The sequence below is a fragment of the Acomys russatus genome, chromosome 32, assembly GCF_903995435.1.
Source record: "Acomys russatus chromosome 32, mAcoRus1.1, whole genome shotgun sequence".
NCBI lineage: Eukaryota > Metazoa > Chordata > Mammalia > Rodentia > Muridae > Acomys > Acomys russatus.
This window is the reverse complement of record NC_067168.1, coordinates 34126797-34142717: the sequence shown is the minus strand read 5'-3', so window position 1 is coordinate 34142717 and position 15921 is coordinate 34126797. Positions and strand designations below refer to the sequence as shown.

At 54.7% G+C, this 15921-nt stretch overlaps 1 protein-coding gene across 3 annotated transcripts; it reads left to right on the top strand.

The window, feature by feature from the left end:
- Slc38a3 (solute carrier family 38 member 3) lies at nt 1–15685 on the top strand. Of its 3 annotated transcripts, none has more exons than XM_051140255.1 (16): nt 1–143; nt 8074–8225; nt 8327–8405; nt 8586–8701; nt 9266–9339; nt 9449–9541; nt 9641–9722; nt 10939–11021; nt 11103–11161; nt 11348–11518; nt 11603–11682; nt 11954–12054; nt 12259–12383; nt 12468–12612; nt 15368–15471; nt 15564–15685. In XM_051140255.1, exons 2-16 carry the CDS (start codon nt 8125–8127, stop codon nt 15666–15668), a joined length of 1518 nt encoding a protein of 505 aa, XP_050996212.1. In that variant the 5' UTR covers nt 1–143; nt 8074–8124; the 3' UTR covers nt 15669–15685. The 3 variants fall into 3 exon arrangements, with proteins under 3 accessions (XP_050996212.1, XP_050996213.1, XP_050996214.1); XM_051140256.1 differs by having other exon boundaries at nt 51–143; nt 7993–8225; XM_051140257.1 differs by lacking the exon at nt 1–143 and adding an exon at nt 2123–2315.
- The last annotated feature ends 236 nt before the right edge of the window (nt 15686–15921 follow it).

Genomic DNA, 15921 nt, shown 5'->3' with positions numbered 1-15921 from the left:
GGGCCGGGGGCGGGCCAGGGGCGGGGCCGGGCACCCTTCATCCCCTGCGGCTGCAGTTGCTGCTGCAACCCTGCGCTCAGCCTGGAGCAGAGCGGATCTCACCCTCCGGAACGGAGTGCTGAACGTGCCTACCACGAGGCCAGGTACGGCCGGGGGTATAGAGCCACTAGCCCAGGGGCACTGGGCGGGCTGAGCCCACTATACCTTCTCCAGTCCATAGTGGGCTCTGGGCCCCTCTCCTTGTACCCCGAGACCCGAGCAGGCGTTCCAGCTTTCCGAGCTATGCGCGCTCCAGGCTACAGGTCTGTGAGCCTGCCGGTAGGTGCCCAGCTCCAAGCTTGCGCCAAGGTGCCGGGAGGGGCACCTCGTCGACTCCGGTTCTTGGTGGGGCCAAGCTGGACAGCAGCCCGGGGTTAGATTCACAGGACACCTAATTTGAGGCTCAGGAGACGGTGGACCGATTTCCCGAGTCAGGACCCGCGAGCACCAGCTAGAGAGTGGCCCGGGAGTAGACTCTGGAGCGCTGCCCCGACGGGCGCCTGAGAGGCAGATCCGCTGGCTGGCACGCCGGCAATCTGGGTATATTTATCCCGCTTGCTGGGCAGAGTTTGAGGGCAGATCGGGCCGGGACGCCTGAGGGGCCGCGGGGTACATGCTGGCCCCAGAACCAGTGCCATTTGCAGTGGGGCCAGCGGGCACCGCCTGCTCTGGGTTCCTGTGGCTCTTTGGCCTGAGGGCGGGGTGCAATAGGCGCTCCTTTCCACCTGTGGACCTGCCTGGCCAAGGTGTGTGATCTAGCTAGGACCCAAGACTTAGTTTCATCAGCCCGCCCCTGCTGGACTGGCCCCTTTCATTGGCTAGGGCGAATACATACGTGCCGTTTGTTTACACTAGAGAAGGGGACCAAGGGTGGGGCATGTGAGAATCGCGCCCCCGCCCCCAGCTCTGTGACCTGAGACCTGAATCCAGGTCTGCCTTCTCCTTTGTACTGAGGAGGCGCACATCAAAGGCTCTTGTGCGCCCTGAGGAGTACCATAAAGGACCTATCCATAAGCATTCTTCCTTTAGCCTACCAGCCCACCAGCCCTTACCTCTTTGATTCCTCCACTTTCCGCCATTATGTTGTCCCTGCGAGAGATTCCCTGGCACAGTCTGGGATGGGGGCTTATTTTCCAGAAGGGAAGTCAGTCCCTTGGAGCACTCATTGTGTGTCAAGGGCCTTAGAAAGCTAGAGAAACTCAAGGATAGTTCGATTTGGAAATAGGGAACTTTGTGCACAGCTGTGCAAACCTATCGACGACGGAAGCCCCATAGTGGGAGGGATCAGGTGTGGGTGAGGCCATGCCTGGCACATTGTGGAGAGGCTGGAATGACTGAAGCAGGAATGGCATGGACGTCTCTAGGAAGGAAGCGGATGTATATCTCAGAGCTTTAGCCGGCCTGGTTCTGGGGAGCACACCTCCTCCGTGCCCTCTCAAGCCATCAGGGCTGACTGTTGCTTGTCTCAGGCTTCCTGTACGCTGCAGGCCAAGGCTCCAGAGAGCCAGGCTGAAGGAGCTGATTATACCCCCTACCCGTGTCACCGGCCTACAAAGGAGCCTCGGAGTCCCACACAAACAGAGAAACGGGCACAACAAAGGCAGGTCGATCGTGAACTCTAGACTGGACCGGGAAGAGATATGAAGCTGCACGAAGCATACCCTGGGCGTCCCGGCTGGGTGTGGGTGGAAGCAGAAAGCTTGAGGGCAAAGCATGTTTACAAGGAAATGCCTGCTAGGGAGATGCAGTTTAGGCATTTGTGTGCACAGCAAGCTGGGATGTGGTGTATAGTCTACCCTGGCGTAGAAAGGGGCCCTGTGGGAAGAGTTCTATTGTAGTCATCACCAGGGACCGGGCCCTACAGAGTAGGTGAGTTGGACTGAAGACTTCTAGAGGGCTTTGAACCCGTTCCATACAGTCAGTAATGTTTCCTAAACACCTACTATGTGTCCTGCTCACAGTATGGTGGGTGGAAGAGGACTGAGGAGGCGGGGCTTTGACTTTGGATGGGAGGACAGATGCAGGAGGGTAAGGTGGGAGTTCTAGAGGACCAGGCAATGCTTCTGGGCTTCTGGGGGCCAACGGGAAGGACCAGCTGCTGGGGCAGGAGGGGCTTTCCTGCCAGTGGCCTAGGGTTGCTTGGTTTTGAATTTCCGCTCTGCGGGCCACGTCCTGTACACAGCCTCTCAGGCAGCACGTCTGCACCTGTGTGTGACACTGACAATAGGAGTCACTCCAGCTGACCATCGATGCTGCTTGGCCCTTTCATGGTTCAGGTAAATAAGTCCCAGGCACAAGCTACTGAGCGCTCCAGTAGAGCCTGGCCTTACCCGCTTCCCAGGCTTGGCCCCACTGGATGACCCTGCATCCAGCTGGTGGGATATGGCCTTACCTGATGAAGAGCAGAGGTGCACTGGTGGCCTTACGGAGTCTCTCCTGGGTTCTACCTGGGTCTGACACACTCCTGCCTCATACTCTACACTTGGCATTTTGGATCTCTCTCCCCTTCTTTTTATTTTTCATTTTTCGGTTTTTCGAGATAGGGTTTCTCTGGGTAGCCTTGGCTGTCCTGGACTCGCTTTTGTAGACCAGGCTGGCCTCGAACTCACAGCGATCCACCTGCCTCTGCCTCCTCGAGTGCTGGGATTACTGGCGTGTCGCTGAGCCCTGCTGTTTTTGTGAATTTTTTTGTTGTTGTTTGTTTGTTTTTTTTGAGACAGGGTTTCTCTGTGTAGCCTTGGCTGTCCTGGACTCGCTTTGTAGACCAGGCTGGCCTCGAACTCACAGCGATCTGCCTGCCTCTGCCTCTGGAGTGCTGGGATTGAAGGCGAGCACTACTACGCCTGGTTCCGAAATGTGTTTCTTTTTTTTTCCCTTGCATTCTCGCCCCTCAGATCTCTCCTCTCTCCCCTTCTCTGTCTCAATCCTCCTGGCCTTGGATGTCTCCCCTCCTCCAAGCTGACCTTGCTTTAGCGCCCCGCCCCCATCAGGGGCTACAATGAGTCCCAAACTGCCCCAGGCCTGTGTTCCAGTTTTCCTTGGGGCCAGAAGTCCGGCTGTCCAAATATTTGGCCACCTCCAGGGGATTCCGGGTCGGCAGGGAGGAAGATGGGCTGGCTGGCGCAGGGTCTCCCCTGCCCTTGGGGGGTGGGGTGGGGGCGCACGGTCACGTGATGTCCTGTCCTTTGCCTCAGCGGGACCTCTGGCCGCATGTCCCTCTGAACGAGTTGGCAATGGAGTTGGGGGAGGGGGCTGCTGCTGGCTCCTTCCCCAATCAGACCGGAGAGGTCCTGGCTGCAGCCTTCCTTAGAGCCTGAGCCTCTAGTCCAAGCCGAGGTAGGAGATGAGGCCAAGGTGGCTTGTAAGCCTTTGCTGGTTGCCTAGGAAATATACCCGCGCCACAGGAAAGCTTACCTTCCGGCCCCAGCTGAGCTTCTTAGATCCTCCTAGATGCTTCCGCATAGCCAAAGAACACAGACACAGGCTACAGATCCCAGGGCCAAGGAGCTGCGGCTCAGGCATTGGGGTGCTCCGGGTATCAGTGCTCTAACCATCACCTTTACCCTGGCTTTGCTGTGCTCTTGCATATGCCCCTCCAGGTGCCCGCAGTCCAGGCCACACACTGGCCACATGTTGCTTTCTCCTGTTAAATTGTGCTGTCATGGTAAGACAGCAATAAGTATGGGACTCGAATCTTCTACCAAATGTGAATGTGTAACCTTGGGGGGGAACTAGGGGTGGCCGACTGCTCTGACAGCCTCCTACTTGTTTTTCAGTCTCTTAAAGCAGCAATAGCTCCCAGCCGTCCCTGTGGCTGTGAGTTTTTGGGTTGTTTGTTTGTTTGTGTTTGTTTGTTTGTGTTTGTTTGTTTGTTTGTTTGTTTTGAGACAGGGTCTCTCTATGTAGCGTTGGCTGTCCTGGACTTGCTTTATAGACCGAGCTAGCCTAGAACTCAACAGCGATCCACCTGCCTCTGCCTCCCGAGTGCTGGGATTAAAGGCGTGCACCACCAAGCCCCAGCCCCTGTGGCTGTGAGTTAGGGACAGTACCTGGTACGCACAGTACCAGGATGGGCCCTTATCTTGAAATCTGGAGTAGCTGGCTGGCAGAGGAGAAGCTGTCATAATTGGCTAAACTAGGAGCCCACGGTGAGAGGCTCTGTGACCCTTCTTCGTGCCAAGCAACCTGCTTCTTACCAGGGCTTCCTTGGGCTGAAGTCAAAAGCACCCAGACTCAGGAAGCCTGGGCTGTAGAAATGAACTTCTATGACATCCACACCCCCTCAGAACATATGGCTGCAGGACCTGCAGAAGCGCAGTTGAAGTGCAGTTCACCCTTTAGCCCAACCACCCCTGCAAACAACACTTATGTCCCTAGGAACTCTGACGTAGGACAGAAAGCTGTGTTTCCCATAGTGGCTGATGGAAGCAACCAGCCCATCCTGGCCTGGATTCCTGGGCCTACAAGTCTTTAATTAGCCAGAGTCGACACCTGCTGAGGTGTGCCTGCTGAATTCTCACTCTGTGATGCCCGCGCGCGTGGGCAGGCGTTACTTGATGCACAATCCAGCTGATGCTGCCCCCTCCCATCTCCCAGCAGAACAAACAAGCTTTGGAGCAGTGGCCTGGGCCAGGCCATCAGGTCACTACCCCCCGCCCTTACTACTGATGACTGATGCTGTTCTGATGCCCTGCCCAAGGGCTCAATGGTCTCTCTGCCCCTAAGGCCTGACCATTCTTTGGACACCCGTGGCTGCTCTTGGAGGTAAAACCTCATTTGAGCTCCCTCATTCTGTTGTCAGCTTTGGTCTAGCCTCACAGGGCCCCTAGAGCTTAGGGGCAGTGAGGTCCTGGATGAGGGTACACTGTCCAGGTTGGATTATGAGGCTGATCTGGGCTGGGGCCTAAGTCTGGGCTCTCACCTCTGTGGGCCAGGCTCTGCTGGCAGCTTTCCTTAGCTAGGGCTTCTCTCCTGAATTTACCCTGACTCCTTGACACAAACATGAGCAGGAAACAGCAGGCTTAAGGGTAGGAGCTGTTAAGGTACGGGTTGGCAGCCTTAGGAAGTACCCCAGGTCTCACTTACAGGATCAAAGCCAGTTTCCACACTGGGGCCCTGGTCCTGAAAACTGAGGTGCAGATCTTGACTTGGCCTTTAAGGCTCTGCAAGGTTTGCCTGTAGGTCTGTCTGTGGGTCTGTCTGTAGTTTGTCTGTGGGTCTGTCTGTGGGTCTGTCTGTGGTATGTCTGTGGGTCTGTCTGTGGTATGTCTGTGGTATGTCTGTGGGTCTGTCTGTGGGTCTGTCTGTGGGTCTGTCTGTGGGTCTGTCTGTAGTCTGTCTGTGGGTCTGTCTGTTGTCTGTCTGTGGGTCTGTCTGTAGGTCTGTCTGTGGATCTGTCTGCAGGTCTGTCTGTGGGTTTGTCTGTAGACTGTAGACTCTTCACTCCTCCCTCACCACCTGCTGATACCACACCTCTGAGCCTCTGCCCGTGCTGTGCTCTCTGCCTAAAGCTCTGCTCCTTGCTTCACACTTCAGAGCTTCTGTTAGAAATTTTAGAAATTTAGGCCTGGCTCTCCCACCTCCTCCAGGAACTCTTCCTTCATACCCCGCTCCCCTAACTTGGTTTTTTGCAATGTAGTTTCGGGCATGGAACCTGCGGTGTTAGGGGAGCCAAGGAAAGACTCTACCACTTAACTATATACCAAACTCTCCTCTCTGCCCTTTTCTTTTTTTCTTTCTTTTGGTTTTCAAGACAGGGTTTCTCTGTGTAACAGCTCTGGCTGTCCCGGAACTCACTCTGTAGCCCAGGCTGGCCTCGAACTCACAGAGATCCACCTGCCTCTGCCTCCCAAGTGCTGGGATTAAAGGTGTGCGCCACCACCACCCGGCCTCTCTCCCCTTTTCAACTCCCAGAAGAACACATTTCACATCTAGGTGTAGCAGGAGTTATAGAGTAGTGGTTGGTGGGCGGGGGTGATGGGACATGGAAAGGTGTCACCTCTGCCAGATTGGAGGTCACCTAAGGACAAACATTCCGCATCCTTCCTGGGATCTCAGGGCAGCCTGAGCCCCGGCAACGACTGGTTATGAATAATAGCCATCAGGCCCCAAAGGCTTTAGCCCACATCCTGAAAGGGACAGGGAACCGAGAGCCAGGACCTTAGGCACCTCCCATAGCCATTCCATGCACTTAGTCTCCCTGGAGGCAGTGCCAGGCTGCTGGGTATCCCGATGCCAGAATAGAATGAAGCCCTGCACACACCAGCCCAGGCAAGCCCTGGGTGGGGGGAGGTGGGTTCTGTCATTATGGCAGAAGTGGTTGCTTAGCCTAGACTGCTGACTCAGCACACTCCAAGGGCTTGTTCCAGCTTGCCCAGGTTGGGGACTGAGTGCCAGGGGGTACTCTAGAGGTACTAAGGGGACCTGGCAGTGGTACTTAAGCCTAGGTGAGATCCTGGCAAGGCTCAGGAGAAGGGCAGCATGAGGACAGCCTAGGGAGTGATGGATGGTGTCGGGGAAGCGAGCCCAAGAGGAGAGGTCATGGCCAGGGTCCTGGGTAGGTAGGCTGGAGGATAAGGGGCTGAAAACCAACAACCAGGGAGACAGAGGTAGATAATGGTGCCAGGTGTGGCGATCCCTGTGCTAAGGTATTTGAGATCTGAGCTCTGGGCTAGGGCAGTGGGTGAGAGAGGTGGGTGTAGGAAGGCAGATGTCTACAGGGTACCGGGGCCTCAAGACCCATACTGTATGTTTGTTTCAGCTCCTTGGAGCTTGTCCCTTCAAAGCAGACCTGAGACCATTAGGAACTGAGGCAGGGGAGTAGATTCAGTGCCCGATTTGGGATGCCCTGCTTTGCCTCACACCTAGGCTCCCTGCTATCCTGCCTGGTAGAGATAGCCATTTCTGGTCTCCACTCTGGCTCAGCTCTCCTCCTGGCCACTTTGGCCCTTAGGATGCCCCGACAGAGCCTGGGCATGGTAGGTAACCCCTTGGCCACAGTGAATGGGAGAGGGGCCAGGGAGTTGTCTGAGCAGTGCTCAGTGGGGAGCGAGGAAGCTGGGTCTTTTGCAGGCCGGTGGAGCCAAGCCCCAAGAGAGAGAGAGAAGGGGCACCCAGCAGTGACCTGGGCTCCTCCTCAGCTGGCCAAGCCCTGAGCTCCTGGCCCAGGGAAATGAGGGCTCTGTTTAGAGGGTGGCACGGATGGCAGGCTCTGAGGATTAGGGTCTCCTTGGCAAGAAGGCGATGCTAGAAGGAAAATGTGATCCTGAGGCCAGGGCTATGAGGAGCATGAAGAGCAAATGGCCTGGAGAACTGTGCCCTGGGACATCCATTTCCTGGAAGGGCCCCTGAGGGCCTTTCAGCACAGCCAGGCTGGATGAGCCCAGGTGTCCAACCCCAGCACCGCCTCAGGCCTCCTGGCTCTGGAGGGGGCACCCTCTGCGCCTGCTGTCCACAGCGCCAGCTCTCAGCCCACAGAGGGCCCTTTGTTTTGACTGCCAACAGAGCCCGCCGGGCAGCCGGGAACAGGGCCCACAGCCCTCACCCTCTCCCAAGGCCTCCAGCCGTCGGCAGTGCCATTCTAGGTTGGCCAGGAGGCCCCTGGCATACAGAACCAGTTCAGGAAACTGTGTCCCAGGACGACTGTAAGGAAGGGGATTCAGCCCAAGGTGCCCACGCAGAGTGGGGTCAGGACCCAGGGTTTTAGCGTTCAGGGCTTCTGGCGCCACGCGGCTAGCAACTCAAATGACCCTCACTTCACAGGTAGAGAAACTGAGGCCCCAACAGCTTACTAGGACTGGTCTGTTGGGGACTTGTACCTTATGGGTCATCCATCAGGATGTCCTAGGAGCTCAGACATTCAAGCTCTGCTCCACACCCCAATGTCCGACTCCAAGGAAGCAGCAGGTCCCAGTGAGCCTTCATGTGCCTGTCTGTCCCATGTGACCCTCTCAGAGATATACTATGGCCACTGGCTTCCTGTGGGAGACTAAACCGTGACCCCAAGGATAACCAGAAGGACTGACTGCTCCACAGACATCTGACTGTGTTGGTGTGAAAGCGGTGCTCCAGCGTGGTCTCTGAGCCATGGAGGTACCCAGGCAGACAGAGATGGTGGAACTGGTACCCAACGGCAAACACTTGGAGGGGCTTCTACCAGTGAGCATGTCCACAGCAGATACCCAGAGGTAAGTAGGAGAGGGTCCTGGGAGTAGGTCAGGGCAACCCCCGGCTAAGGCAAAGGACACAGGGCTGAAACTGAGTCACAAGTACTGGCCTCCTTTTACAGGGCTGAAGACACCCAACACTGTGCAGAGAGCAAGGGCTTCCTTCAGAAAAGCACCAGCAAGGAGCCACACTTCACCGATGTGAGCTGGGCAGCCTGAGGAACCTGGGGGACTGTTGGGGGGGGCGGAAGTTGGTCACAGTGATGAGGTGTTCTGGGGGACAGCAATGAGGGAGAACGCCACAATACCCCATTTTTTATAATATTAATTAATTAGTATGTTGATGCCCCACATTTCTCCATCCCACTTTGGTGCCCACAGTTCGAGGGGAAGACATCATTTGGGATGTCAGTGTTCAACCTCAGCAATGCCATCATGGGCAGTGGCATCCTGGGGCTCGCCTACGCCATGGCCAATACCGGCGTCATCCTCTTCCTGTGAGTGCCTCTGCAAACAGCTCTAGACAGCTGCCAACCATGACCTCCCAGGACCTTCCAACTTGCTAACCAGTGGGTGGGCACTTCTTACTCTGTACGCAGTCCACTGCTGCAAAAACATCGACAGCCAGGCAAATAGACCTCACTGCTCCTCAAACCCACAAGGCCAGCCTCACAGGCCTGTGTCTGTTCTACTAGGTTTACACACGATGGCTGAACCCTTGTGGCCAGGCCTTGTGTGGCCACACGTGTCCTTGATTTGGTGGCTCTGCCCTGAAGCCTAAATGGAAAAACATGTTTGTCCCAAAGACTCAAGAAAAGGAGGAACTCAGAGGACAGGCACAGGACACTCTTGACCCAAAGGGCCCCCCCACCTGGGTCGTACTGCACCCTGGGTCAAAGAGAGTAATATTTGTAGTATCTCTGGAGTCTCCTGACTGGCACCCACTCCCACTGGGTAGAGTTCAGACATTTATGTCACCAACCCCTTCTTCCTAGGCTCTTTGAGCTCACAACTCCCTGCCAACCAACCCCCAGTAGCCTCTTTTCCTCTATGGTCTCTAGGTTCCTGCTGACCGCTGTTGCCCTGCTGTCTAGCTACTCCATCCACCTGCTCCTCAAGTCTTCAGGGATCGTGGGTGAGCGTTGTGCAGGCTTGCAAAGGGGCAGGGTTGAGGTGACGTGGGGCAAGCTCTCAGCTATCCCGACTGACTTCGCCCCCCACCCCCCACCCCGCCGTTTCTACAGGCATCCGTGCCTATGAACAGTTGGGCTACCGTGCCTTTGGGACCCCGGGGAAGCTGGCAGCAGCCCTGGCCATCACGCTGCAGAACATTGGAGGTAAAGCGGTGGCTGGGCAGTGGTGTGTGTAGACCGAGCAAGTCTGAAGGCTGCCTCATTCGGCTGACCTCAGCAGCTGTCCCCCTGCCTCCTCCCCAGCCATGTCCAGCTACCTATACATCATCAAGTCTGAGTTGCCTCTTGTCATACAGACCTTCCTGAATCTGGAGACGCCGACCTCGTGAGCCTGGGTGATGAGGGTGGGAAGCAATGGGTGCCCACACCCCCATACCCCCCGCTAACCTGATAGACAAGGCAGAAGTACGGCTGGTGGAGAGCAAAGAACTGCAAAGAAAGCCACATTCTGTTCCTGTTTGTTTGGACATGCAGGGAAACCCCCAAGAGGGGACTTTTCAGAGCTAGAAAGCTAAGGCCCATGTGACCCAGGACCCTGCACATGAGCAGAAGGGCCTCAGGCTTAACTCTAAGCACCTGCTATTCTTGACCATGGGGTCACCCTCCCCAGCCGCCACCACCAAGAGATTAAGCCCAGGGCATGTGTGTGGGGGTGCCTACTACTTAGCACCAGCTAAGCATCACCAGCTGAGCATCAACCTTGTTATGTGTTTGAGGGAAGGGAGCAGAGGCTTACCCCTGCTCTCGACTACCCAGTGGCCACAAGCAAAAGGGGCCCGCATGACTGAGAACAGTACTGTGCACCCAGGGTCCCAGGGATCTTCCCCAAGGAAAGGCCTTTGAATTTGCCCTAGAAGAAGAAATGGTCCTGGTCCTTATCTATGCCCCGTGGTGCTCATTTCCAAGAGAAAGAAGGGCCAGTGCAGGTGCAAGATGCAGGTGCCAAGAGAGACCACAGAGGGCACAAGTTATTTGAAAGTCCCTGAGACTCCCTACCCCGCCCCCCATGAAAAACACAGACCCTCCCTGAGCCAGGGTCCTTTCATCCTACCAGCGCCACCCACCCCAGGAGGCTGGGCCCAGATCTGCGCGTGCTGAGAAAACACTACCAGCAACTGCAGTCATAAGGGGACCCTGCACGAGCTGTGTCCCAGGCCAGCTCACCCTCACTCAGGACTGTGACAATGAGCCCATTTCAGAGAAAGCTCAGAGAGACTTTTGCAGTTGTAGTTAAATATTCGTGGGGGAGGGGGGACACGGCATGATGTCACTGGTGTCCAACTGGGAGAAGCCAGTGGTCCCACCCCAGGCTGAGGAGGCTCTTCTTTCTCCACTTTTTTTTTTTTTTTAAAGATTTATTTATTAAGTATACAGTGTTGTCTGCTTGTAGGCCAGAAGAGGGCGACAGGTTACAATTATAGATGGTTGTGAGCCACCATGTGGTTGCTGGGAATTGAACTCAGGACCTTTGGAAGAGCAGGCAGTGCTCTTACCCACTGAGCCATCTCTCCAGCCCTCTTTCTCCACTCTTATTCCTGCAGGGCGTGGTATATGGACGGTAACTACCTGGTGATTCTCGTATCTGTCACCGTCATTCTGCCCCTAGCACTAATGAGGCAGCTTGGTGAGTCAACAGGGTCAGGCTGTAGAGGGGATGCTAAGGGGCACAGGAGAGGCCCGAGCCTCACTGTCCCCTCCTTTGCAGGCTACCTGGGCTACTCCAGTGGTTTCTCTCTCAGCTGCATGGTGTTCTTCTTGATCGCAGTGAGCCACCCTCCATGTTGGTCAAGAAAGAGCAGTAGCCCCGAGGGAGGGAGTCCTCTGTCCGAGGGAAGGGGCGGGGTCTTGTGGGAAGCCCAAGTGAGAAGGCAGCTTGAATATGGCTTCCCGAGTCACTTTGCAGGCAGCTTAGCCTGACTCTGACACTCTCACCCTTCCCCACCACCCCAGGTCATCTACAAGAAGTTCCAAGTTCCCTGCCCACTGGCACACCACTTGGCCAACGACACAGGGAACTTCAGCCACATGGTGCTAGCGGAGGAGGAGGAGGCACAGCTACAGGGCGAGGCCGAGGCTGCTGCAGCCTTCTGCACCCCAAGCTATTTCACTCTCAACTCACAGGTTCCCAAAGGCCAAGCCAGGCCAGGGGAGTGGGGCGGGGTCTGGTGGGCAGGGCTGCCTTGACGTAGTCCTATGTGTCTCCAGACAGCGTACACTATTCCCATCATGGCCTTCGCCTTCGTCTGCCACCCCGAGGTGCTGCCCATATATACAGAACTCAAGGAGTAGGTGTCTACGGCTGGGACAGGGATGGCGGCTGCCTTGAGTTGGCCTGGAGAGAATAGATATGGTCTTGGATGTGTGTCTGACGGGAGAGGTGATAAGACGGGGGTCACCAGCCCAAAGATCTCCATGGTTGAAAGAATGGGACTTAGGAGCAAGATGGAGACTTTCCTCACTGCTGAACAGAGGAGTATGGTGCCAGAGAGACCTTCAGGTATATCCGGGTATCAGTATGGCTCAGCTTAGTACCACGCCCTCTCTTACTGTCTATAGCCCCTCCAAGAAGAAGATGCAACACATCTCCAACCTGTCCATTGCTGTCATGTATGTCATGTACTTCCTGGCTGCTCTCTTCGGCTACCTCACCTTCTATGGTATGGCTGGATCGCCATGGGTGGGATCAGAGGCCAGGCTGGGAGGCAAAGGGCTGGTCAATGGCCACAGTGACTTACAGGCACTCACTAGAGGGTGTGGTGCCTGTGTCCTGCTGCTAGGGAGGTGAGTCTGAGTACCACTCCCCACAGTGTCAGGAGTCCACCACCCCCTGGCCCGCTGACCACCCTCCCTGCCCGCCACAGATGGAGTGGAGTCAGAGCTGCTGCATACCTACAGCAAGGTGGACCCATTTGACGTGCTGATCTTGTGTGTGCGGGTGGCCGTGCTGATTGCCGTCACTCTTACAGTTCCAATTGTTCTGTTCCCGGTAAGATAGCGGGCAGGTGACTGGCTGGCTGGAGGGAGGGTCTAATGTGGGCCACCAGACTGACGGCTCTTCCCACGTGCCCAGGTACGGCGCGCCATCCAGCAGATGTTGTTTCAGAGCCAGGAGTTCAGCTGGTTGCGGCACGTGCTCATCGCCACTGGCCTGCTTACTTGCATCAACCTGCTGGTTATCTTCGCCCCCAACATCTTGGGCATCTTCGGGATCATTGGTGAGAGTCTGGCCCTGCTGTGCAAGTGGGATAGTGCCGCAGAGGCTTTCACTCCTACAGATCCTCTTAGACTCCTGAGTGCACCCCCTTACACTTAAGTGATAGGTGTCCCCCGTGTACATGGGTTGGCCTCCTACCAGATCTCTTGTCCTTAAGGCTATCACAATCCATTTCTAAGGCTCAAAACCCCTGAGTCCCGTCCTCTGTAATAGTTGATGGTGTGGAGCCGAGGGCCAAAGTCTCCACAAAACAGCTCCACTGGGTTGAGCATGGCAGTGTGTGCTTATAATCTAAGCTTGAAAGAATGAGACAAGAGAATCCATTGAGCCCAGGTGTTCAAGACCAGCATAGACAGCATAACAAGACACTTGACAACAACAGCAGAAGGGCTCATAATGTCTTACTCCATTTTACATATGGGGAGGCCGAAGTCCAGAGTGATTAAAGGAACATAAGAGCTGCAGTTGGTGAGTGGAGAGTCCTGATTCTGCTAATAAGACTATCAGACTCGTGGGCTGGTGGTGGTACACTTAATCCCAGCATCTGGGAGTCAGAGGAAGGTAATCTCTGTGAGTTCAAGGCCAGCCTAGTCTATAAAGTGGGTCTAGGACATCCAGGGCTACACAGAGAAATCCTGTCTCAAAAACAAACAAACAAACAAACAAAAAAGCTGGGAGCAGTGGCACACACCTTTAGTCCCAGCATGTGGGAGGCAGAGACAGGTGGATCACTGTGAGTTCCAGGCCAATCTGGTCTACAAAGTGAGTCCAGGACAGCCAAGGCCACATGGAGAACCCCTATCTTGAAAAACAAAGCAAAACAAAAACAAACAAAGACTATCAGACTCCAAGCTTGATGCTCTGTCTACTGTCCCATCCCAGGTGAGGGTTTGAGCTGGAAAATTAGACAATTCTGAAACATCTTTGGGGTGACCTAAGTCAAGGGACTGACTAACTCTTTGACCCTACCCCTCAGTCTGCCTCACTCATCTGGGTGTTGTGAATTGTAAAGTTTTTTTTTTTTTTTCTGAGACAGGGTTTCTCTGTGTAGCCTTGCCTGTCCTGGTCTCTTTGTAGACCTGGCTGGCCTCGAACTCACAGCAATTACCCTGCCTCTGCCTCCCAAGTGCTGGGATTAAAGGCATGTGCCACCACACCCAGTAATTGTAAATATCTTGAAAGGACTGCTTCCATATGTTCAAAATCATAGTCCAACCGAAGTCAAAAAACAGAAATGCATTGTTGAAGGGATGGAAAAGCTGTTGAAGGGATGGAAAAGCATCTTGGGAAACTTGATGTTAGTCAGCTCTTTGTCACTTAAGAGGATAGCTGAGGTGATTAAACTTATAAAGAGAGAACAGAGGGCTGGTGTGATGACTCGGTGAATAGGGTGCCTGTCATCAAGCCTGACCAATTGAGTTGACCCTCACATGGTGGAAGAACAGAGCTGACTCCTACAGATTGTCCTTGGACCTCCACATGTGCACAGTGATACACAGGCAGACACACACACACACACACACACAAAACAATAAATGTAAAAATTAAAATAAAAGAAGAGAGTGCACAGAGGTTCAGGGGCCAGGGACATAGCTCAGCTAGTACAGTGTTTGCCTGGCTGCGCATGCGTGACGCCCAAGTTGGACACCAGCACCTGTAAACAAGCTGTTGTGGCATATGCCCATATTCCCAGCAGTGGGAAGGTGGAGGGAAGACAAACTTGAGTCCAAGGTCATTCTTGGCTATATCCTTTGAGGCTATCCTGGGATACGTGCGACCTTGTCCCCAAACAAACAAACAGGCTCTTTTTGGCTCACACTTTAACAGGTTCCAGCCATGACTTACTGGTACCAGTTGGTGTAAGGGCTGCAGTGAGACAGCCCACCATGAGAGAAGTGTGTGGCCAAGGACTAAAAGGGAAAGGGGAAATAATGCGTTATAATCCCCTTAGGGGCACACCCCCATGCCTAAAGACCTCCCACAGGCTCCACCTCCTAAAGATCCTGCCCCCTTCCAAACAGCAGCAACCTCAGACACCCCTCCCCTCAACACTTGGGCCTTTAGCAGCATTCAAGATCCAAATTATAACAAACTATGTCAGGAACCCGGTTATTTTGTTCGGCTGCTCGTTTGGTTGGTTTTGATTTTGGGTTTGGTTTTTCGAGACAGGGTTTCTCTGCATAGCTCTTGCTGTCCTGGAACTCACGCTGTAGTCCAAGCTGACCTCGAACTCACAGCTATCCTCCTGCCTCTGCCTCCTGAGTGCTGGGATTAAAAAAAAACCTGTGCCATAGACGGATGAAATTCCCTTTTTTGGGGGAGGGGGTTCTTTTCTTTTTGTTTTTTTGTTTTTTGAGACAGGGTTTCTCTGTGTAGCCTTGGCCGTCCTGAACTCACTTTGTAGACCAGGCTGGCTTCGAACTCACAGAGATCCACCTGCCTCTGCCTCTCGAGTGCTGGGAGTACAGGTCTGCGCCACTGCACCCAGCTGGAACCTAGCATTCTAAAGGCTTTATTCTGTCCAGTTTCTTTTCTTCATGACTGGCTTTATTTACTGATATTTTCCTTACACGCCAACACCATCAGCCTTGCAGCCTGGTGGCTAGAGAGCAAGGGGGAAAGGCTGGTAGGCGCCCTGGAATCAGGCAGATCTCTCACATAGAGTGCAACGCGCCAAACAAAGAATGCTTGATCTCACTGGGAGTCCAGCTTCAGACTTTGGTCGATAGGCTGTTGCAATGCTCTGCTCTTTGCAGGCGCCACCTCTGCTCCGTGCCTCATCTTCATCTTCCCTGCCATCTTCTACTTCCGGATCATGCCCACTGAGAAGGAGCCTGCAAGATCCACCCCTAAAATTCTGGTAGGAGGGGCCCCCGGAAGCTGGTGGGCAGGGGCAGAGCTAAGGGATCTGTCCTCGTTTCAGGCTTGACTCTCACTTCTGACCCTCAACAGGCCCTTTGTTTTGCTGCGGTTGGCTTCTTGCTGATGACCATGAGTTTGAGTTTTATCATCATTGACTGGGTCTCTGGGACCACCCAACATGGAGGAAACCATTAGGATGACCCCCTCTGACCTTGTTCTGTGTATTCATCCTAGCACCTGTGCCCTCACTCTCCAGCCCCTGCTCCCAGCCAGGGCCTAAGTAAGGGGAGAAAGACTCTGTAAATACTATGGCACTTGGCTCCACCCATATCCTCTCTGTTGGAAGGTTTTTGTTGAAGAGCCAGGACCAAGGGCCCTTGGACCACCCCCCTGCTGGGCTCTGGAGCTGCAGGGGCTTCCTGAGCTAGGAACAGGGTGGGGCTGTTGC